This window comes from Spodoptera frugiperda, chromosome 26 (assembly GCF_023101765.2).
Source record: "Spodoptera frugiperda isolate SF20-4 chromosome 26, AGI-APGP_CSIRO_Sfru_2.0, whole genome shotgun sequence".
NCBI classification, from domain to species: Eukaryota; Metazoa; Arthropoda; class Insecta; order Lepidoptera; family Noctuidae; genus Spodoptera; species Spodoptera frugiperda.
In genome coordinates, this window is record NC_064237.1 from 9,159,852 (window position 1) to 9,184,889 (window position 25,038).

General features: G+C 35.6%; 1 protein-coding gene across 2 annotated transcripts in view; it reads right to left on the reverse strand.

Annotated features, from left to right (window-relative positions):
- Window positions 1–6,442: 6,442 nt before the first annotated feature.
- LOC118264535 (cell adhesion molecule Dscam2) overlaps window positions 6,443–25,038 on the reverse strand; it is a 46,674-nt gene continuing 28,078 nt past the window's right edge. For both annotated transcript variants that reach the window (XM_035577067.2, XM_035577066.2), the window contains exons 19-34: window positions 23,712–23,949; window positions 21,734–21,873; window positions 20,971–21,041; window positions 20,376–20,625; window positions 18,587–18,768; window positions 18,099–18,222; window positions 17,549–17,678; window positions 14,524–14,708; window positions 14,029–14,205; window positions 13,582–13,811; window positions 12,928–13,240; window positions 11,596–11,824; window positions 8,957–9,063; window positions 7,349–7,498; window positions 6,997–7,068; window positions 6,443–6,655 (exon numbers count right to left, since the gene is read on the reverse strand). In XM_035577067.2, the coding sequence (XP_035432960.2) occupies window positions 6,630–6,655; window positions 6,997–7,068; window positions 7,349–7,498; window positions 8,957–9,063; window positions 11,596–11,824; window positions 12,928–13,240; window positions 13,582–13,811; window positions 14,029–14,205; window positions 14,524–14,708; window positions 17,549–17,678; window positions 18,099–18,222; window positions 18,587–18,768; window positions 20,376–20,625; window positions 20,971–21,041; window positions 21,734–21,873; window positions 23,712–23,949 (2,624 nt within the window). In that variant the 3' untranslated portion in view covers window positions 6,443–6,629. The remainder of the gene's footprint in view (window positions 6,656–6,996; window positions 7,069–7,348; window positions 7,499–8,956; window positions 9,064–11,595; window positions 11,825–12,927; window positions 13,241–13,581; window positions 13,812–14,028; window positions 14,206–14,523; window positions 14,709–17,548; window positions 17,679–18,098; window positions 18,223–18,586; window positions 18,769–20,375; window positions 20,626–20,970; window positions 21,042–21,733; window positions 21,874–23,711; window positions 23,950–25,038) is intronic.

The following is a 25,038-nucleotide window of genomic DNA, read 5'->3' on the forward strand; positions in this document are numbered from 1 at the left end:
AAATTCTAAAAAAAATGTTACAGCACATTGTAAAAACACACACAGTTATGCAGAATGAGCACTAAACAAATACTTTAACTAAAGATATTACAAAGTTGATTCACAGACGAAAAAGGTTTCAGGTAAAACTGAATTTTGTAAACATTGAATAGCGCTTTTCACCGCAACACGAGTCTTAAATATAAAAAGCAACGTCGGCCAAAAGCCAGCCACTACACCGTTAGCATTTCACTAAAGTAATCCAAAGAAATAAAATTTTCATAAAAATTCAAAATTCTCCACATTTCTCTGTGAAAATAAAGTACATTCGAATCTTACGAACTTGGAAACCGTTCAAACTTTTATGAAAATATGTTTTTACACATACATATATTGAAAATACAATTCTTTGTATTTTATAGTAGATATAGTATCATATATATTTACGTAGTCACAGTAGTTTCTTCAATATGCTGAATTTATTAAAGAATAAACTTAAAACAATGTGCATGAGTAAGCTTAAACATTTTCTTCTATAAAAAAGGTCTCGTAATGCTTATGTTTGCTGTCACTATCATATTGTAATACACCTACACACAGACAGAAGGTCACATTGATCTTATCGAAGTATATTGTAACAAAATAACAAGGTCGCTCTGTATCGAAAATTGTTTAATTACAGCTCACAAAGTCTTGGCATTAGACATAGTCCTCTATTAATTTTGTTACCAGACTAAGATTGATTGCGATGTCTTCATTATTTCAGACTTGTTATAATTCCAACACAAATTCCAATTTATTTCTCAAAATGTTTAACTTTTATTCAAGTGAAATGTATCTAAAACATCAATTTGTTTCTGCCATTGTACAGACGGTAGATTCAAACGATTGTATTTTATCAAGTGATTCTATTTAAACAAAACTGTATACAAACCACTTTCAATTTAACTTGAACGTGTAAATGTACTCGTATTTTATTAGCACAAAAGATAAACTTTAAATCCCTAAAAGGTAAACAAGTGTATAGATAAGCAAGTGAGCCACTATTCCAACCGTAACATCCACATCTCACGACCGTAAGCCCTCGAGATCGGTGTAAGTTTCCAAACCTGTGATTAATAGCCCTCAGACGGGATAATCTACTATTATATACCTCTGCAAAGCCAACCGTATCCTCTTACCAACTACAGAAATGTACACACAATTTTAGAAAAAAGGCTTTACATAATGTACGCGTATTTAGATAATTAAAAGAGGATCCCCGTAACGGCAATTTGATGAAAAGATTTGAATTCCGAGTGGGTATATAATCCAGCTTTGTGTCCGACCATTAATAAAAACGACCTCAATTACTTATCTTTATTCCCCACTCAATTTGATGACTTTCCATTACAAAAATCGTAATCCTTCACCGAAACCCTCGCACGGAGTTGCGTCTGTATATTCACGGGGTTTAACGAAATAGTAATATGACATTTATGTAAATACAAAATTCAAATAATTCCGTTTGTATGATAAGGTAATGGACTCAGTGGGTGCCGTATTTGGGATGTGTTATCAAATCGACCCAAAAGTTCGGCAGGGTCTGCCCCGTCTGATAATACCTACTTGGAGGGACCGTTTTCCATCAGACCGGATTTGGGAATAAAATTAGCATACAAACGTGTTATATACGGTAATACACTGAACCGTTTTGGAACTACATCAACTTCGTGACGTTTTCCTTCCTGCCCGTGTTGTGTTTAACTTACCTGCCTTTATGTATTTTAAACTATAATATTTTAACTCTAGAATTAGCTTGAAATTCGCCGTTTCATGTAAATATTTGGCATAGATATGGTTAACAGTCATGAAAGGGACAAGTAGCAGATAAATATTAAACAATAAACATGTTTCCGTATTAATATATCTACCGAAAAACTAACATAGACACACAAGCACAAAATATCCTCAATACTATAAAAGTTAGTCGGACAATATCCCGGGCAAATATTCTGGTAGTGCGTGCGAGTGCGGGCAACTGTGGGCAATTTACTTACATTTTTGTGTGGCCACCATATGTTGTGAGTGGGTTGCCGGTCTTAATTGCCAGTGTCGGACCCCTTCTGCGGATTGTAGATTGCACTGCGGTGAAATAATTCACAGAGCAACTTCTGTGTGAATTAGTTCTGCCTATGTGTTGCGATATTGACTTAGCACCGACGAGTTTAACCGTGGGAATTACGGCTTTGCATTTTGCGCCGTCATTATTAGATAGTTGGTCTTTTTTGTTTATACTTAAGTACTTAGTACTGTTGTGATATCTAAGTAGATTTGTTTTGATTTTACTTGTACATAATTGAACAGTAATTATTTACCTTCAGTTATAGTTACCTCTGCTTTGTGAAATATAGACTGAGAGTGTAAAATAATGTGGGTCTCGCTTTTTGTTAATTAGCTCCTTTGCTATTTACAACTTTACCCATATTATTTTGTAGCTTTAGGAAACATTGGAATTACGATATGGCTTATCTGAAAGATGAGTTTAATTATTTTTATTTATTCGCTACTTACGCTGTGAGCTTTTGAAATTAAAGTTTAAAACTGATAAGCTTCCAAGGTTTAAAATATAGTGTTTCTAAAGACGCTAGCTATTTTAAATATTTTATTACGAGTCTCATATTGTTAGACTTTAGATCTACATAATAAATACCTGACTTTAATAACAAAGTTTTTTTTTTTGCTTTTAATTGCCATTAGAAAACTGTTGAAGGCAAATACTCCACTAACGTAGGTCACCGATGTGGCAGTTAACGTGTTAAAATTAAAAACAAAATGATTTTTAAAATTAAAAATTTAAAAAACCCCCGACATAAAAACTTAATTTCCCTTTAAAAAGTAAAAAATAATAAAAGAAACTTAATCTTAAAGTAGCTAAGAATGTACTAATAATTCTAAAAAAAAAAACGTCGCGTTGGGGGACCGCTCCTAATTATTTCTTACTTATCTACGATTTGTTCATGAGTATCACATGCTTGGTGTTAACATTAAAGTAAATTGATGTTTAAGTACTTAACTATAACGCAGAAAATAGAAATATAGCGGCGCGGGCGGCGGTGTGTAGTCCTTATTCATGCGGTCCCCCAACGAGACGTATTTTTTTTTTAGAATTATTAGTACATTCTTAGCTACTTTAAGATTAAGTTTCTTTTATTATTTTTTACTTTTTAAAGGGAAATTAAGTTTTTATGTCGGGGGTTTTTTTAATTTTTAATTTGATTTTTTATTTTATACTTTTTATAGGTAGGTTGGGTTAAATTAGGCTTAGTATATTACATATACTTACTATAATTTCGATTCTTGTTAAGGTAAAGATTACATCTAAGGTCAAGCTTTTATTTTTTTTTGACTTGGTTAAAGATTACATTGGTGCAAGATTTTTTGTTTATAATAAAACGTTAAATTATATTTTTGTTATTAAATTTTTAATTAATTTTTTTTTTTTATTTTTATTAATACGATAAAATAATATCTTTCAATATCTTCTTTCAGTGCGGTTTAATTTGAGACCCCATCCCAGTATATTTGCAGACCTTCGGCTAATCTCACCACTTTCACCGCCCATAACTTTAAAACGGCTTAACCGATTTTCATGAAACATGTCTAAGAACACTCGCACATAAGTCCCCTTTCATACGAAAAAAACTAAATTGAAATCACTGCATCCGTTCGGGAGTTATGATGCCACAGACAGACAGACAGACAGACAGACAGACAGACAGACAGACAGACACGTCAAACTTATAACACCCCTCTTTTTGCGTCGGGGGTTAACAAAAAAATTACCCAAAATATATCCTTTTAACTACTATACCATCCAGTATTAAGATAGTTTAATTATGACTTCATCCAAGATCGCTTTCAATGTGAATAACCCCGTACAGTCTAAACATTAATGCCTGTAAGCGGATTATTGACTAATTGATCCGTCGGTCGAGATGAACCTCCTGCCTTGATCCCGGATTAATTGTTATCTTATATGAGTATATTGTCAGTATATGCATTATATATTACTAGGTATGTATGTCAGCCTCTCTTAATGTTTGATAAGGGATTTTCAACGTAATATCAGTTTATTAAGGTCATATTACATTATTCGGCGGTTAGAAATAATAAATTCGTGTATACACTTTAAGTGTGGGAGAGCCATGCTTCGGCACGAATGGGCCGGCTCGACCGGAGTAATACCACGGCCTCACAGAAAACCGACGTGAAACAACGCTTGCGTTGTGTTTCGTTGTGTGAGTGAGGTTACCGGAGGCCCAATTCCCCACTTCCCAATCTTCCCCATCCCCATTCCCGAACAATAACCATTAAATTCCTAACTCCCAAAAAGCCGGTAACGCACTTGTAAAGCCTCTGGTGTTTCAAGTGTCCATGGGCGGCGGCGATTGCTTACCATCAGGTAATACGTCAGCTCGATTACCGGCATGTCTCATAAAAAAAAACACTTGTTAGAACAAATTCGTGTTAATACGTATACACGAATTTATATTTTTTTACAAGTGTTTTTTTGTGTGTCGTTGTGAATGTTGTCAATAACTGTTGTAACTGTCAGTATTTTAAACTCTTCATTTTCATTATTTTTTATAAAGTTTATTAGTTACCAATGTGCTGGGTGTTAACGGTATAATATACAACTTGAACAATTGATAACAATTAATCAATATACTATATTAAGTATTTCATATTTTCTTTTACAGGGAGAATTTGGCTCAAGGTCTATACAATACATATAAATCTAAATAATATGGAGTGTTACTGAATAGATACCGAACCCAAAAATGTAATTAAAGAAATGTTGTCTGTCTGTCTGTTGTTCTATACCGGTACCCGTGTACGGATACGGGTAGGGAACCCAAATGCTGCCAGAAGTCATTATTCCACGCAGACGAAGTCGCGAGCAAAAGCTAGTTTTATAATATTACTTTAATCAAAGGAATAAAACGTAAATCAGAGAATCAAACGTCTTCATAACCATACGTTAATTAACATATCTTATTCCGTCTATAGTATTACGTGCCGTCACTGCCATTTAATGCCGTATAAGCGTTTCATGTTGCTCTGATCCGATGAGATTAAAGGCATTTGGTGCGGCTTTCCCATATCATGATAAGGGCGTATTCTCAGGCCTCTATCTACTTCTCATTTTTCAAAACAATCTGAAGAGTGTTTTGTATAAAATGTTATTCGATATACTTATGTAAGTGTGGGAGAGCCATTCTTCGACCGGAGTGATACCACGGCTTCTCAGAAAACCGATATGAAACAATGCTTGTGTTCTGTTTCGTTGTGTTCCCCCTTCCCAATTTGTCCGATTACCGATTCTCTAACAACCTTTAAATTCCTAACCCCCAAAAGGCGACCATGCCTCTGGTGTTTCAGGTGTCCATTGGTGGCGGAAATTGCTTACCATGAGGTGATCTGTCTTTGTTGTCTTGTTTCACGTCGGTTTTCTGTGAGGCCGTGGTATTACTCCGGTCGAGCCGGCCCATTCGTGCCGAAGCATGGTTCTCCCACACTTAAAAGTGTGCACGTTTAACGGCTTATACCACCACCAAAAACAAAATGTTTTATACAGCATATTTTGCCGCTATTGTCTGTCTCTTATCAATGGTTTTCATATTGTAAAGGGAACTAGAAAAAATCCATACCATATTTATGAATTTATTGTTTTCAAAATTGAGTGCAAAAAATAGAGTTTCGATATTAGAGATATTTCACGGATTTTCTGTAACCCAGTTTATTTTGAACAAAAAAAATAAACAAATATTTTAAATCGAAGATAAAAATTAGGATTTTATACATAACAATATTTTTCGATTCCAATATTCTCAGGACAACTTGAATTAGAACTTAGTGTCCTAAGACAATATTATTATGTAAAAGGTTTTATTTTACCTAAATATAAAAGAAAAAACAAACAAAATCGAATGTTTAACATGAATTTATGAGTGTCTTTGTAGATACTGCAAGCTTTCTTGCAAGGATATATGGAAGTAATTTGTTCCTTTTCTTAGTACGAACCTTCAAAAGGGTCTGCCCATAACCTGTTGGATTTTAAGAAGGCTATTTTTTGCAAGCCCCTTGTGTATGGACGCAATGGACATTGGCCTTAAGATATTTGGTTAGCTTCTGGAGTTTATCATAGGGATTTTTGTTGATGTTATTATCTTTTTTTGTCTTATAAGGGTTATTGAACTCTGCAGTTTTAATAGAACTTGTATATCATTGGATAGTTTCATTGGCCCATTACGTAATAGATAAATTACGTAATGTTGCGTTATAGATTTTTTTTTTAAATTAGCTGTGTAAAAGATTTGAAGTAGTTTGTGTGTTGTAAAGAGGTGTTGTTATCTACTATCTTTTATATTATAACTGTTTGTTAGGGTTATTTTAAAAGGAAAATAATTACCAACATAAATAATGTGTCACATTATCTTTTTATTGAAAATTTCGGGAAAATAGGTAGAATTAAGAAAAACATCGTAATATAAATAGACAATATTATTGTATAAATTTTTGTATACATATTAATATGTATAACCGAATTAACTATAATATTACACTGACTAGATATTTTTCACTAAACAATTTGGCAGTTTCGTTTCTCAACTTCCTGAATCTTGTGAGCAACCTGTGGATAAAGAAATTATTTCATTAGTTATGAACACTCAAATTGTCTTTATCTTAGCAAATACTGTAACTAGGTTAATGGGGATGATGACGGAGTATGAAAATTAAAAATCTATTTAGTCCGTCAATCAGGTAATGAAAAAATATTAGATACTTATTTTTTCATTTTGTCCTATAAGGTAACAATACTTAGATAAAACAAATACAAGTTTAGGAGTGGGAGCAAATACGTTTTATTTCCTTTTAAATACAATTGTATATTGCTTCGTTTTAGACATTCTTAAAAGTATCAATAAAAGAAACACGTTATGTATGTTAAATGGTGATTTTCTAAGCTCTTACCGTGGTCCGGGCAATAATGTCGTCGACGTCTCCGTCGTCGTTGAGCGTCGCATGCGTCTACGCACGTTTCCTCTGCATGGCAAACATAATATTGTTTTAATATTAATATTACATCAATAAAATTATTCAATCTTTGGTTACTAAAATTTATTTTAATATTGTGTGTATAAATTTCAGATCAGATTTGAGTAGTGTATATGTTTTCAAAATGGTATAAAATATTAGTTGGTTGTAATTTTATTAAACTAATCTACTCCTCTAATATTACACAAAAATAATTTTATAAAAAAATTGTTTATGTACAAGTTGTAAGTAATAAAATATCCTATTATGTATAGGTACTGAATCTCACCGTCGCAGCAGGCGGGATGTTGCGGCGGCGCGGCGTCGTCGTCGTGTCGCGCGAGCGCGCGTAGCTGCAGCGTGTACGCGCGCGCGCCGCTCCCCGACACCGCGCCCGCGCCGCCCGCGAACGTCGCGTATGGACTTATCTCGTACACATCTGTTTACAGGCACGTTTGTGTTAAGTTAATTAATGTATAGGATTTCATAATTAATTTCGGTTTAGGTAAAATGCATTTGTAATTTGGAACTGTGATATTATTGTGATATCTATTTTTGTTCCCTGATCACACAAAATTTATTTTATTAAAATGGATACTAGATGTCTATTCAGTAATCAAAAAAATATAAATAAAATGTAATGCCAAGTAAAAATATTCAGTACACAAGCCTCTAACGCATCACTATACGTACATTTATTCACAAGTTGAGCCATAAACTCGGTATTGACACAAAAATAAATGATTCATGGCATCCAGTGTTTCTGTAGATAAACGTGAATAATACAGAAAATAAATGCTACGCGGCGACTACAATCCGCTACGCTCGCTACGCCCGCTACGAACGCGTAGCTAATTATTCGTCCGAGCGGCCTCGACGGAATTAACGGATTTATTTTGCGCTGTGATCGAGAAAATATGTGTTTTTAATTTGGAATATATTTTACTTTTGCGAACAAGATTTATTTTTAATTAATATTGGAGCTTAAAATTTAACAATATTTCTATTTTGAGGGTCTAAAATTTTTTAATCAGCGTGACCAAAGTAGCATGTACTTCCCATAGATACACATTGCGATATTAGAGCTCATTCCTAAGCTAAAGGGATCTTTTATAAAATTGGAACCGGAGTATTAAATATTAAATCCCCCAGAGTAAATGTCTTGAAAGCCTGTAAAAGGTTCTCGACGCATAAAAATTGTTAGCAGCTTTTATTCCCAAGGTTTTAAAGAAAATTGATAATGAAAAGTACGAGGACCAACTATTGGATATTTTTGAAGGAGGATTTTAAAATATTATTAATTTGCGCGTGGAACACATTTTTTCTTGAAAATAATGAAATCTTCGTAAAATCGAAATAAAAAAGCAAGCAAGGTAAAAATGTAGCTTGAAAATGTTCAACGTTGGATTGGGTGGGTGGGTGGACTGGCTGGCACATTTTATTTTCATTCAATTTACTATCAGGTCGTCAAATCCGGAAATTTGCCACTCGATGCTTTGTTTGGCGAGCACGTGTAACGTAAATAATGGCGCTAAACAAAAATGAAACTACTTCCAAACCAGATGTTTAGTAAATGTCTGCTGAATATACAAACAACGCGTACAACACGATTTGAGAAGTATAACGACCTCATTAGTTTTTTGTTCGCGTAAATTCTTAGAAAAATCGCGCTTGTTTTAGCATAATTCATCAAATATCGTTTTATCTTCTCGTACTCTCTCTACACATTAAGTACCGTAATTTGTAAGTTTCTGTATTGCCAATAGATGTAAAATAATAAAAACACGAGTTTTTTATATATTTAAATATTGTATTTTTTCATAATTACAAATTAAACCTTACTGCCTTGAAATGAGGTCTCTATTTGACTAGTAAATGAAACATAGGTAATCCTTACCTGGCGGATCTGGTGGTAATTTGGTAGCTTGATGTTGAGGTGCCCTGTAAGTACCACAAGTAGGCTTCTCAGCGTTGGTCGAGACTCGAGCTACTGCCCCCTCAGTCCTGGTTCACAATACAAAAACTATTACAATTTATTTCACCACCTTTACAGATTTATTAACCAGTGATTTGTGCGCGCGATTTTAATTTAAAATGCAAATAATTTCTGTCATAAATATGCACGCCCAGCTACGTAGTGCAATTGTGTATACATCATTGAGCGCTTGTCAGTGGTTGACTATTTAATCTTTGTTTTGTGTTAAGTGAAGAGTATTATTTGTAGATAAAGAATCGGCTTTCAGCTATAGTCTAGGCATATTATATGATAACATTACAACATTGAACATGTGTTACAGATCAATACCAAAAATAATTCCAAGACAGTCATTTTGAGCTTCCATTTAAGAAAAATTATGTAGATGTATTCTTGTTTTTTCTCTTGTATTCATGTTATAACGAGCTACACATATTTGCATTTTAAATTAAAAACGGTGGCAACAAATCACTGGTCTGTAACAAAATTGAGGCGCAGAAATTTATATTTCAGATAATGTAATTGATTTTGCAAAGGTCAAAATGTATCTACATTTATTTGGATAAAAAGGGACAATGTGAAATTTAATATTTGTATTGAAAATATTGTAGAATTCTTGTTACAAATTTAACAAAACAACATATTCGATTCTTTATAGAAATACAAAGAATTCTAAGAACATTTTTCATTAATGTAATGGCATATTGATAGTGCATTTCCGTAGTATGCACATTTATGCGATATGTAGGTCACGCTTAGCTCCGATTCCAGCATTTATGAATATAGCCTGAATATTCATACAATGTACCGGCTAAATTTATTACAAGGCGATCGTAAAACACGTTTACAACGATGCCTGTTGACTAACTAACTGCTGCGGATTATTTTATGGCTCGTATTATTTTCAGTTTTCATTGTACTGTTAGGTTTTGATAATTATTTCGACATTCCTGTGCAACAAGGACGATCATTAAGTTCTGCAGCGTGTACTTTATTCGTTGTGTAAAATGTTCCCTTTTTATATTTGTGAAATGCGTAGGTTTTGAATATAATTTATGAGTACTGGGAATTTTCCAAGACGATTTAGAAGATGTCCATCGCTTTTATTACTTTTTTAATAAAAATATAACTTGCAATAAATAATGAAATGGATCGTTTCAAACGTATCGTAAAACAAAATCCACGAATCAATCATAGTCAAAATCTCTCTTCAATTGATTGACAGCGTTCTGTATCCAATTTGCAAAACGTTATAATGAAAACTAACTTCGCAATAATTTCGAGAGGTGACTAACGAGAAAACTAAAATGATTCATATTTCATGGAAGTCAAGTTAAAATGTAGTGAAAACAATAATCAACTATAATAATAATAGATGTGTCTATGTGTGTTACAGAATTTGAAATAGATTTTGATATACAAAAGCTACACTGACGTTAAATAATTGTTGTACTGGAATTAGAATGATGACGGAGTATGATTATTAAAAATGTATTTAGTAACAATACTCCTAGATAAAACGAAAGCGGGAGCAAATACGTCACTTCTAAATATAAAATGTACTTAGAAGTGCCGTCACGCCATATTTTAAATCGATACATCTTCGAAAGTATTCGTTTCCGAAAGAAAATTAAAAATGTGTCTAATATTTTAAAACAATCTACAAGATGGGCATTAAAATAAAAATTAGTCATCTAACATATCATCGGTGTAATTTTAAATGATTGTAAAGATATAAATATTAAAATAATCTATAAACTAAGTAATGTAGCAGTTAGTACCTATAACCGGCGAATCGTGAAAACAAGAAAAAGTTACCTACCAAAGGGCACCTCCACCTTTCTTGGAACAAAATGCGTGACATTCTAATCTATCGATCACACACATACAAGGCGTGTTTAATCATGCAGACTGAAAGGCGAGTCAATAAATTCAACATAAATTGTGACGTAAAAACGAATCATTCGCGTCAAAGGTACGTTCAAACGTCATGTTACACGTCGACTCTATAAGACTAGGAGTGAAAAGGGTCGATGGAGCGACACCGCTTATGTCAGCACTTTGTCACACGCAGATCGCAAACGCTAACGATCCATCCTTTTATTTTTACTAATCATATTTTTTTCGAACTCAGCTTAATGATTTTTCTTTGTTCTGCTGTCTATCTTGTTCCATGTCAATTAATATTTTCTTCTATTATAGAATTCGAATAAAATTATATGTACTAGAATATTATAGAGATAAATAAGTGTACCAAATCGCAACCAGAATTAAATTATGTTTCGTATGTTCTCTCTATTATATAGGCACATTACGTATTACTCAGAACCTCATAATTTAATAAATATTGATAAAATTAATTTCGCGGAACCGTATAGGAAGCGATGTGGTTATATCTAATTAATTGATAGCACACTTAAACTTTGGAGTACATGAGAATATCGTTCGTAAATAATTCGAGGAACAAAAATACATGGAACACATACTACAAAGACAAAAAGTAAAGTCAACCAAACGTAATAGTTAATTAAGTTCACTTTTGAATGGATGAAAGTACTTACCGTTTCCTCCTCAACAATATGGCTAGTATAGTAAGTGCGGCCAGTGACAGCGCAGCACATAGTGCAAGTAATAGCGCTAGTTCCCCAGCCGTGGCGGGGAATGGCGCGTCCACTTCCTCCGCAAGATGGCCATCCGCCGCTTGCGTCGCGAACTCAAACACTTCGCGCGTCCAACCCGCTTCGTTCGACGCCCGCGCCGCTACTCGGTAGCGAGAGCTCGGCGATAGACCTAAACGTTTGAAAAGTTTTGCTTGATTTTTGTTTAGTATAGCTTTCTAACTTCAAGGTTTAATGTAAAGTTGAGTGTCTTATCCGAAATGTCAACTTTAATAGGGGGTAGGCAGAGACAATGGAAGGTAGTGAATAGGTTGCTTATGGGCAGACGTGCTCCACCGTAGGCCGCATCATCACTTACCATCAGGTGAGATAGCGGCCAAACGTCGACCCATTAAATGTAAAAAAAAAAATGCCAATTGCCACGGTTCTTACACACTTCTTTCGCTTCATCAACAATCATCAGTCTTTTCATGCATGCTCGTCGGTTAAAGGTACTTTTAAGTTGGCCCTTTTTTAATATATCGCCAATCTGGTCGCTATATGTCCGTCTGGGGCGCCCTCTACCGACGGTCCCACTCATATTTGCCTTGTATACTTCTTTCGTAAATCTGTTTTCATCCATCCTTTCTACATGTCCAAACCATCGCATCGTAACATTCCCTTTTCAATCCTTGTCACTACATCGTCTTTCAAACCACACTTTTCTCTAACAACACTATTTTTCACTCGATCACTCAGTTTTACTCCACACATACTTCTCAAAGCTCTCATTTCCACCGCATTAATCCTGCTTTCATGCTTCTTCTGCCACACCCATGATTCACTACCATACATAAGTGACTTAATATAACTCTTTATATTTGAAGTTATTTATTAACTAGTAATGTCTTAGAATGTATATCATTAGTAGGTATTAATAACAAGCTTAGATTTCCATGAAAAGGTGGCGTATAACCCAACCACTATTATTAAGTATACTCATATTACGCAGTTAAGATTTGTATTTCTAACATCGCAAGAAACGGAACTGTACATTTATTTTTGACCTTTACAACTTATAAGAAGACAAAGTTATAACGAGCAAAAGTTTTGTTAACTAGTTACTAGTAATATTCAAAGAGCACACGGAAGAATTGTACATACGGCTACACATCGACATCTATAATCAACCAGTTTACAATGGTCTCGCTTTGTATGATCTTTCGTTTCATTCGACGATTAGTATATACTGGTTTATCACAGCACACACTACATATAACTGTGTAGTGAACATACCTCCTAAAATAACTTCTCCTCCCACAGGCACGTCCCTGGCGCCTGCTACTCCAGATCCTGCCCACTCCAGCTTCAAAGCAACAGGTCCACACCCACCATCACCCCATGCACTGGTATCGAACCTTGCATGGGTGGCATTAGCTCTAATCCACCTTGCATCAGGCGGAGCAGTTGGTGGACCTCCCGAAGTCCTAACAGCCAGTTCAGACCCTGGAGCACCTCCAGCGGAACCATAAGCTCTGTATGCGGAACCACAACGAAGGCCAGATAATATCACCGGGCCCGGAGTGGCTAATTGAATACGCCATTCACCCTAAAATGAATTTGAAATGTGAGTGATAGATAGGGCACGTTTCAAAAATCTCGGAATAAAAATTGACAACTTTACAATATTTTAAATTTGTATGTAAAATGTATTTGATTTTAATTTTCGGACAATTTTGGATAGAAACGCCTCAATGATCGATACTCGCAATTTTAGATTTCAGTAGTCGCCTAAAGTATAAATTATGACCAATGTACAGTAGTTCGTTTCATATGTGTATGGAACTTATAAATTATGGGAAAAGTTACTGACTCGTTTAATGTGAAATGATGTATACTAACACTATTACATTAGTATGTACATGTGTATCTGTATGTGTATTTACTCACCTCTGGTGTAGCTAGTCTCCAATGTAGGCTGTAAGTTTTAGGGATGGCATGTCCAGGTGCTCTCGGTGCTGGCCTTAGTTCAAGCTCCAATTCCCTGGACCTTGCTTCCAGTAACGCTAGCCCTGGCGGTGCGGGCGGTCGAAGCACTATCACTCTCCATGTTGCTGAGTCAGAACCATGAGGGTTCTCAGCCACGCATGTGTAGTTATCGGCGTGTGACAACTCTAAACCTGTTAGAATGCCATTTTGTTGTATTATTTGTCATATGTCGCTGCGCTGCGCACGCCTTTATAGATTCCTGTGTGACTTAAAACTAGTAAAACGTACATAATTTATACAAATAATAATTTAAGTATTTGTATCATAACACCAATTTTTACCTCAACACGGGGCAAAACATGATAACCAATTATCGTAGTTCTAATAAATATTTTTATGAGCTCTTACCTCGAATAAGCAATGCATCTCCATCAAGATGGAAGGGTGGTCGTGGATGTAGTGGTGCACCAGCTCGGAGCCATCGTTTGGCGGGAGGCGGTGCACCACCCACCACACACCGAAGAGACAGCGACCCGCCAGCCGCACCCAGTGCCACGCCGCCAAATGACGAGATACGACCCGGTGCTAAACAAGTAAACACGTACCTACTGTACAAATCTGTTTCGCTTTAAATAATGACTTTGAATACTATATTGCAATTCACTTCATCTCTGAAATCTACTTTTTACACTATAAAACGTGAGAAACATGCCTGACATGAATGCCTACGCAACTTGAAGTTAATAAAAACTTAGTGTCGAATACTTCTTAGGTTAATTTGCATCAGTAACAGATATTTTTGTAAGATTTCTATTTTTAATGACAATATTTATGTAATTATGGTAGAGCCAATAAAATCAACAAAGCTACGACGACAGAAGAATCTCAACACAAACCACTTACCCAACGAGCTGGTCTGGCAAGCGACGGCAGGTGATGGTGGACCTTCCCCGGCGGCAGTGGCGGCGCGGACCCACGCCTCGTACGTGCGACCTGCACGGAGGCCACGCATCGTGCGCATACACTCCGTGGTCGTGCCTTCAACTTCTGTGCACGCGTTCACACGGGTCACGTTGGGTTCTTGTGACCTATGGGGATAGTGGGAAGTAAGAAATTGCTTTTAAGTATGTAATTTTTAGACAAAGATGATTACGACGTCGACCACGATGATGAATATCATTATCATCACAATAAAAAGTTAAATAAATATTTTTCACGCTAATACATAATGCTTACGTTGTATTTCAACTCGAAAGTTTGAATAAAACAACATAAGATATCATAATATCATCATCCATAATACCTATTCGTCTAAAAATCTCCTTAAATTCGCAGTTTATCCGACCATAATACACACGATATCGCACTACACACTTGATCACACATGAAATGTTATTATCGTCGTAGAAATTCCAAGCAACCGGTAGCACCAGCACCCACACCCTTTATAAACCAATATGCTTGCAATAACCTATGCAGATATTTGATACTGTTATGCAAAATCCTTCAGATGCTACGAAGGGATTAAATCTGGCGAAGGAGCGGAGTGAAGGATGGTACTTTAACTATTGTATCATTCGGCTGAACTAAAGTATTAAACCAGTTACTGAACAAACTATGCGAAGTGGTTAGGACAAGCGGTATTTAACTTTGATTGCTGAACAACTTTGCTTATTCCCCTGCCAGGTAGAGTTCTGTTTCAATTATTTATTAACTGGTACTTACAGCGGTTCAACTACATAATTGCTTTTGTAATCGCTCGCGGGTATGTACTTGGGGCGAATGGAATTTTGGAATATGATTTTCTTTAAAATTAAATGACTATCGACCGATTCTTCTCCTCACATTTTCTGTTTGAAGGCAACGCCGATTTTTAAACACATTGTCTATAAATAAGAATGTTTTTATTTTTCTGTAAAATCTTTACGTGGAGCAAATAGTCTATCTGCATTCCTCAACTTGCTAAAGTTGTCACATACACTTATTCTTACTTAGACCCATTGTCAGCCTTCTGAGTAACCGTAACAACTGTCATAAAGTTTCGTATCGATGTACTTTGAAGAGTAGGGCAATATTTACTAAGAATTCATTGAAAGAAAAGATAGTTACTAGTGTAGGTATTTCTCGTATCTCTCGTTCCTTATTCGATTGATATAGCAAGGAACAACATGGACGTTTCAGTCGTCAGTTTACCTAGCTCGCTGCAATATCCCTTTTGCTTTGTCACTCATCTCAGAGAGGTCGTCCTGCCGTGTAATCTCATTAACGCTCCGTTCTGATGCCCCATGCTACAACTACGTCGAACCATTCAACTACTCTGATTTGTTGCCGGTCAGTGTTGTAATTAGATCGAGATGAGATTTCTGATACTTGCTTGATACAGGTTTTTGATTGTTTAGGTAAATTAATTTGGTTATTTTAATATAAAATTCTGGACAGATTTTGACTTTGTTATGGAATCATAAAGTAGGAAATATAAACAACTCCGATATAAGTTTGATTTGCTTGCGTCTTCACCTATTACTTTTAAAGTTCCATAAAGTTCTATTATTATTTTAAAACATGACATCCAGCAATCGTACAATTTCTGAGAACCTGGTTGTGTTAAGTGAGCAGAATTGAATGAGGCATACTGACCCAAGTAATACTTGGAACACAACAAACCGTTTAGCTATGCAAAGAACAATATCGATACTGAACGGACCCCTTTGTTCACTTTGATAGGATTATACTATACAGAACTATACTTTGAATAGGTACTACTGCTATTTTCTTTGAATCAAATTGTCCTCCATTCTATAGAGTTCTGGTTAAGCCGTTGATCCTCGTTGGTATATGAAATTCTACGATAGTACGGATAGCCAGAAGCCTATAAATCTGACAATGGATCTAGTCGAGAACGCGTATCAATACTAGCGAGTTGCGAAAGCAGATTGCAACCACATTTGTTTTTACGTTACACACTAGGATTTTCTCCTGTGTCGTGGGTGCGTTTACAAACATACAATTTCACATAAACACGACACTCAGACTCTTCCATACAAAATAATGAATCACATTTAGCTAAATCTAGTTACCAGGCAAACTCAAGACACAAGACACGAAAACAAGAAAATAAACTTTACGCATTTAGGATACAGTTCATAATTATTATACGCATATTATTACATATAGAATCATATTATATTATATAAAATTATTATACTAAACGCAACTTCCCAACGAGAAATCAATATTTGTAATTTGAATGCCTGTTTCCAATTATTCGTTAGTTAATTTAATTTTAGCATGAAATGAATGACAGTCGCCTAATGTATTAATTCATACAAAACGTAATGTTTGTTTCGCCAGTATTTAGATGAATATGTGTATGTAATATGAATTTACCATCTAACCGTAATTTATTCATTGTTTCAAATAATAAAGAGACTTTTTTCCGAAGTAATTTATTACAATAAATAAAATTGACCTATAAACGAACTAAGATAGACGAAATGTTTTGTAACTTGAACAGTTCAGAACTTTTCTTTTTAAGTATACATATAATAGGAAACGTCTACGCTATATAAAGCAATAACCTGTACAAGAATTTGTCTATGTTAATCACTTAACGCATAAATACCTAGTTATTTTATGAGATTTATGATTTTTCTAGCCATAATTTAATTATAAGATTAACTACAAAATCACGGTTTACTCATTAATGTAGACAAGCTCTAGTACTACTCTACTCTACTTAGAAGGCTGCACGTCGCCGCGTCTGCGTACGCTGATCATGCTGAAGAGTCCCTCTATGACTCGAAACTAGTAAGGCTTTAATTATTAATAAAGGCGTCCATTAATTTACGTGAGTAAACCGTGATTTTTAGTTAATTAAGTAGATTTCACGATGGTTATTATAAAGATAATAAGATTATAATTGACTTACCCTGATAGATCCTTGACGTACAGCGTATAGTGTGTCAGTTTTCCGTTGGGTTCCGGCGGAGGCAGCCAGGAGGCTCTCAGTGACCGTTCGCCCAGAGCTATCAACTTCAAGCCACCCGGAGCACTGGGCACTGTTTGGAGTAAAACAAGAACTGCACTGATGATTTGTACAACACAAAAAAACACACCGGAACAATCAAGTACATGTACCATGAACACATAAAACAACGAAGTCCGTCAGAAAATATCACTGAAGAAGTTTAAAAGTGACAGTGATAAAAATTGCTCATAGCACTACGGAAAGAGACAATCCGATAAGTTGTCGCTTTTGCAGCTTATGAGTATTTTACGCTAAAACGAATCGCGCACCTCGAGTCATAAATGGAAAAAAGTTTTTTACAAATAAATCTTCCTAATGTCGTTTCCCAGTTTTATGAGCAATATTTATCGTCTGGTGTTATATAAAATAAGCGACGACAACTAGACTTCTTAAGTGTTTGTATTTAACAAAGTTCCATAAAAATATTTAAAAGTTTATAGTGTTTTCTTACCATCTTCATCAGTCCTACAAACTTGCGGGGCGGACAGAGGGCCATCCCCTGCAGCATTGTGCGCCCTCACTCGGATTTCGTATTCAGCGTACGGCGTCAATCGCGAAACTGTTGATTCTTCACCCTTTTGTAAAGGAAAACCACACAATATCAGACAATGTATTTTGAATACTTATGCGTTTTTGATACTTCTTGGGTTTATCGGTATAAAGTTTAGTGGATGAAAACTATTGGTATTATTTACAGGTTTGGTTTTGTTCAAAGCGTTTCACAGAGTTCAAGTATCGTTAAAGTAAAAACTATTTTTGAACGATGATTAAAATAATGTCGTTCAATCGAATCTACTAAGACCTACTATCGCACCTAATCTAATGTAATCGACAAAAAGTCAGCAGAAAAACAGTACAATTCCTGCTTAGATGCCGTAATTCGATACTTTTCTTAATTCTAGTGAACTGTGGAAACAAGTAGGTAAACAGTAAACTAACCTGTATCCTTAGATACGCGTCTTGTGTGGGCAGCATTGGATCGGCGTCCCGTCGCGTGTATTGTAAAGTATAGTGAGTTATGAGCCCTCCTCTGTTATCGACTCCCGGCGGCCGCCATGACACTCGTAGGGACGTGGACCCACTCGATATGCAGGTTACTCCTTCTGGACTACCAGTTGGGGCTGTTTGGAAAGTTTATATTTTTAAAATAAACTATAATAAAATATTGATTTTAAACTTATTAAGACGCTACAAGATTGTAACGTATTTGTTGTTTTTTTATAACTCGATGAATACAATACCTATCTAGGTGCAGTTTGTACGTAAGTGCCTAAACCATAATTTTGTAATGTTAGTGAAAAGTTAACTTCTTCCTTTCTTTTAAAAATCGAAATCACTCGAGGTTCGTACCTACCTCTTACTAAAACTCTCACTAGTGTCGGAAAGTAGCAAGTGACACTTCGCTCAGACGATCGCTTTACGAGGAGGAAGATACTCTTACAACTCGCAGAGGGACATACCATGTATTTTCCGACCAATTTATTTCCGCTTTGTACGATATAACGATTTAACTTTACCAAGAATAAATACTCCTACACTTTTTGTTTCACAAATATTAATGGTTCGAGTTCCTTAGCTTAATGAGATTTTTCAAGGATAACATTTTCAAACGTACAACCATTTATCTCCAAAATATTATTTGTATTAATTTTCCACTGAGTTAATAACCGAACAGCTTTTCCATGTCTTCCAAACGCTTGCAAAGCAATTCCTTAATAACAATCTTCTAAGATTAATTACTCGAAAGGTTGTTGAGCGCACATGTGACTTATTAAGAGCATTAATTAAGCCTTTTCAAGTTGGCAACGTTTAATTTTGAAAAGAAAAGATCATACATAAACGTTTGAGGAATTTAAGGGATAATTATCGCAGTTATTCCGATCAGCAAAATTATTGTGAGGCACACGAACCGAGAGTTCTATTCATTATTGCATGGTGACAAAGAAAGAAAACACTTTTAAGCGAAATACGACAAAAATGAAAACTTTTCTTGTTTCAAATGCAAAGTATGAACGTAAGAACAATACAATTGAAACAGCATTCATTATTTTTGCCTCAAACAAGTAACTAACAGTAAAAAAGAGCTGTAAGTCTATTTTTTTATGAAGAAATAAAAATGAAACAAACGCAGAATACAAAAGTGCCATCAATTTGTACTGAATCGTTTGACCTAGATCGAGAAGGCCGCAGTCCAATTAAGCCATTTTGCATTTTGATGGGAAAATTTACGATCGTCGCTTCACGTCGATAGCGAAGCTCAGTTATTTACTACTACGACAAAACTTGCCTTGTCCAAGTTTCAACTTCGATACTCTTCTGTGGCTGACTGTTTCGAACATTAAACAAATCGATCTCTTTCAGTTTCCAACTTGGAACATTTTATAGCGCTTTTGAAGGCGATTATCGGGAGCAAGAATAATTTTCATGAAGCTTGCGGTCGGATTCCTTTAGTGAGCAAATTATTTATTAGTACTAACGCTTAGAATTATTTTGATCGAACTGCTACGGGAATTCTACGATGAGTTATTAAAGTATACAAAGCAGTTTTGACGCGCTAACTAATCACATATTTAACTTTCTCTTTGGTTTCCAGTACTTAACAAAATGAGACGTTCTTTTGACTTTATAAATATTAAAATACTCGTGTCTTATGCTAATCCACATTCAACACAAAAAGACTATAGGTATTTTAAGAAAAAGTATTATTTCGAAATTAAAGGTTACTCACGTGACTCCAAAGTATGTCGATAATGTGGCGGTGACAGAGGCCCTGTTCCTGCTGCGTTGTACGCCCTCACAGTTATTCCATATCTAGTAGCAGCCTTCAATCCTCGTAGCGTGGTACTGGTAGCATCAGCACTGGCTCCCGACTCAGACCCTGGACTGTCACTCAATGTACCTTTCCCTTCTTCTGAGACTTCCCACCATCGTATGGTATACCCTAGAAGGGTACCGTGCCAAGTCTCTCTTGGTGGTGGCTAAAAGAGAAAGTATGATTACAAAATGTCCTGTTAATCTTTCGTAGTCAGTAAAACAAATGTTTGCAAGAACAGTTGATTTGTATCACTATTGTCTTTTAGGTATTTATAGATTGATCTAAAATCTCGACAGATGAATAACTTCTTAAGTCAAAATTTTCACTTCAGAACTGTAGAAACATTTACGTAGCAACAAGAACGCTACGCCTACAAATATAGCGTAAAGTACTTGTACAAAGCCCGTCTCAATACGAAGAATATCTGATAAATGATCAATGCCATCAGCCGACTCCCACACTAAGTGTATGCTGTATAAATACATAAGAAAGTTTGGATGATACCTACCTGCCAAGTAATGTGAAGTTCCCGCGCCCTAAGTGCCCGCACGGTAATGTCGCGAGGTGCTCCACCGGGTGCTAGCGAAAAAAACTCTGTCAGAAGTGACACAGAAAAAAAAACTTCACCACATTCAACACGAAAACTCAAAGAACATTCAACTTTAGAGACCTAAAAATAAAGTTGAAAATGCTTTGTGATATATACGTTTTTATCCTGTGAACAAAGAAGAAGGACATTCTCATACATTCACACGCATTTGCGAAGTTTCCTGCGGAAATTGCACAGCACTGTTTTTTAATGGGCAGGAAGCTTCATACTGCTCCTCATTACGAACCGACCTTCAGTAATATATTAATGATATTTCCGCACACTGCTATGTTTCATAAACGTAATATTGAGAATTCTTAACAATATTAGGTTGGGGCCAATATTTACTGTGTACATTTAATTATCTCTGGTTTATTTTTGCAAACGGAATTTTGCCAACGGAAGGATAGCCAACGATTAGTCATTGAGTAGATTAGTAGTCAATTACAAGGTAAGTACCTAAAAGGTATTTCATTCAGGTAGTGATCATAAAGTACTCCAGATATAATAAAGCACTTAACATTTTCCTTTGTACATATTTAATTTAGTTCCATTGATACATAGAAATTATTTAGTTCAATTATAATAGTTCCAATATAATTGAAGCACCGTACGTACATTGCATTCGTTCAAATAAGTTGTGTGCCTATAACGTATTCAGGTGTGTGTATCATTTCCTCACCTTCCTCTCTAGTAGTGAAGTGTAATGGAGTAGTATAGGGCGAGGCGCCGACGTCGTTGAAGGCAGCCATGCGCATCGCATAGCGCGTGTCGGGAGACAACCCTGCTACCGACGCGCCTGCACGGCCCGGCCCTTCGGACCTAAGTTACAACGTATTCATTTCAATCATTTTGACTGCACTGTTAGCTTGTTGTCTGGGCAATCGGCTGGGCTGCCCAGTCACCATGGCAGGTTTAATGAATTAATTAGCGGATTATCTAATATATAAAATTCTCGTGTCACAGTTTTCGTTGCCATACTCCTCCGAAACGGCTTGACCGATTTTGATGAAATTTTTTGTGCTTATCCGGTATCTATTTTTCGTCCCCCTAAATGTTAGGGGTAGTACAACCCTAAATTTTTTAATTTTCCGCGGACGAAGTCGCGGGCAGAAGCTAGTAATAAATAAATTAGCGGGTTCTAATCCTGCACGGCGCAGCATTTTGTGTGATCCACAAATTGCTATTTTGGGTCTGCGTGTCATATTATTGTGTTTGTAAAAGCACCAATATTAAAAAGATAAAATAAATAAGGAGTATTTTATGGTAATTGATCATTTGAATGTCACACCCTTGTGGGTGTTGGCAATTCATAAAAAAGTGAAAATGCAGACAAGAGAATGACTACGGCATTAGGTACGCCAACGCGCTTAAATAAGTGCTTGAAGATTGAATAAAAAATAAGTAAATCAAAATATCAATGTATGATTAGAATCTGAATATTTCTTGTTTTCACATGGAATAAACATCTAATAAAAAAAAACAAATCATATTTTTCTGATAAGTGTGTACCTAATTTTAGAAGCAAGGTACATGACAGAAGGTTTATTAGATCTAATTAGTAAAGGAATTAATTTTGTCGCAAGACGGGGAGTAATGATACATTTATTATTAGACTAATGAGAAGAAGGTTGTAGGTGTTTGAATAATAAAGAAATAGTTGTGGGCAACTTTCTAGGAAAACTAATACGAATGACATCTCAATTGACACAATGAATAATATATCTCGGATCGCTGATTCACGTGTCATTTCCATGAAAAGCCTGACCTAAACAGTCTAATGAAATGGTTATTTCATGAGCCACACCAACACATTTCTTTAACAAGTTTTCAACTTTATAGTTTTGTATTAAGGTCGTATATCAATCGAATGACAACTGACCTGGCCTGACCTGGCCTGGTGTATTAATACATTAATTAGAAAGTTTACAAAATCTTTGCGTAGACCAAAGTAAACACAAAAATGTTAATGAGTAGAAATAGGAAAAAGTTCATATTTTTTCCTATCTCCGGAACAAATAATACGTCTAACTCACACTTGTTACATTTTTAATTAGTTTAATTAACAAGCGTTACGGATGTAACTTTAATAAAATTTTGGCTTTATCAAAATTTATTAAATTATTTACACTCGTAAACCAATGTTTGAGTAACTTCTAGAACTCTCCGAAAGTAAATTATAAAACGATCGTAATTAACGTAAACATCGTATAATAAACTGGAAAATTAACTGTTGAAAAATTTACGGAAACATTAATTAACTGGGCTTGATTTTTTCCAGAGTACTCAAGTTGTACAAAGGGTTATAACATTTCAGTGCTCCCCGATGGTCTAAAGGCTATTAAACTTTAAATCCAAAACAATCGTTACTCCGCAAACACTCGACTATTTTTATAACAGCTTCGTTTACGAAGCTGTTAAAATTAAACCAATATCTAGTAGGGTAAATTGTTATTAGAATTTATAAAATTCCGATTCATTTTGTTTGAAGTAGAAGAATAATTAAAAGGGATGAAGGAATGTATTATTAATAGACGATCGAAATAGAACTGCTAAATATACGTAGATTAGAAAAGACATTACACAAAATGGAGAATTATGGTTAAAGTTGTGAAATATGTCTCAACCTCTGCCGAAGTTCATGTTTGAAAAATACTCACGCAACATGCAGCAGATCAGAATTCGCCAATGTTAGATTGAGAACGTCCTGTGTATCCCAGTTGTCAAGGAGAGCTGGCATCGGTGCATCGAGCGGTGCGTGTGACAAGTCGCGCGTCAACGCGCGGTATTGCAGCGAGTAGTGCGACACTAGTGCGCCGCGCGCGACACGCCATGTGACGCGCGCTTTACGGGACCACACTTCGGAAACTCGGACTTCTTCTGGTACACTTGGACGCTCTGTAAGTTTACGTAGCTTATTGTTTGTATGAAATATTAATTTTTAAAACGATTTCACGACAATCGCTGCAAAGTTACTTCCTAAACTAAATAGCGATTCGTTTCTGAAGGTAGTAACCTTCAGAAACGAATCGTGTAGTAACACACAACGTGCTTAAAACATCTATATTGTAAGAAAAACCAAAGCTTCTAAATTACGCTTCTTGGTATTCCCCTTATCTTCAGATTTACGCTTCGGTTGCAAGCGGTTTTATTACGTTAAACCTCAAATAATGTTGGTCCACCATCCCATCTGCTAGCGTAATTACAACTGGCTATCTAGATCATAATACATAAAGTTCACACAATCTGTTCGTCCGGAAAACGAAAATTTAAAACTTTGTGTATTTTATTAACACCATATATAACCATAACCGAAACATCACGTGTCATAAATTACACGTTTGTAAGGGTAAAAGGTTGAATATAAGGAATAAGTGCAGAAGGACCAACCCCGTACCAAGCTACCAAATAATTTGTTTATCTTATTTTGGAAATGGTAATAATATGTATGTAAATGAAACCTACACTTCAAGCAAATCGTAATTAAGTGCTTTGTAGAACATCTTAAGCAGTAATTATGGCAGTACACGACATTAAGGTAAATCAACCAATAGTAGAACGGATACCTACATAAAGACTGTTCAATTTTCTATGATGTAGGCAGAAGTTCTGCGGATTAGGATCATTCATTCAGGTGATATTTTGAACCACTCTTATTTTTATAAAATTGACATAAACGGTTTTTCTGAATATTTTTTCTACGTGCACATATTTATACATCGGGGCCCCGTATTCAGTATTATCGCGGGCACACATTACGCTTTATGGCCCTCGACGCGAGTACATGACGACCGCTGGACGCTGCAGAACAACAGCTCAGTGAAACGACTGCTACATAAGGTACTATTGTTTAACTTAATGTTGTTTACATGTTTAATAGTCGAGGGAATGGGAACTGAAGTCGAAACTTCGTATAGATAACAATCAGTGGGCTATGATCGTGTTTGCTAGTCCAAAAGTGCTGTTATGTTTTTAATATTAGGGGTG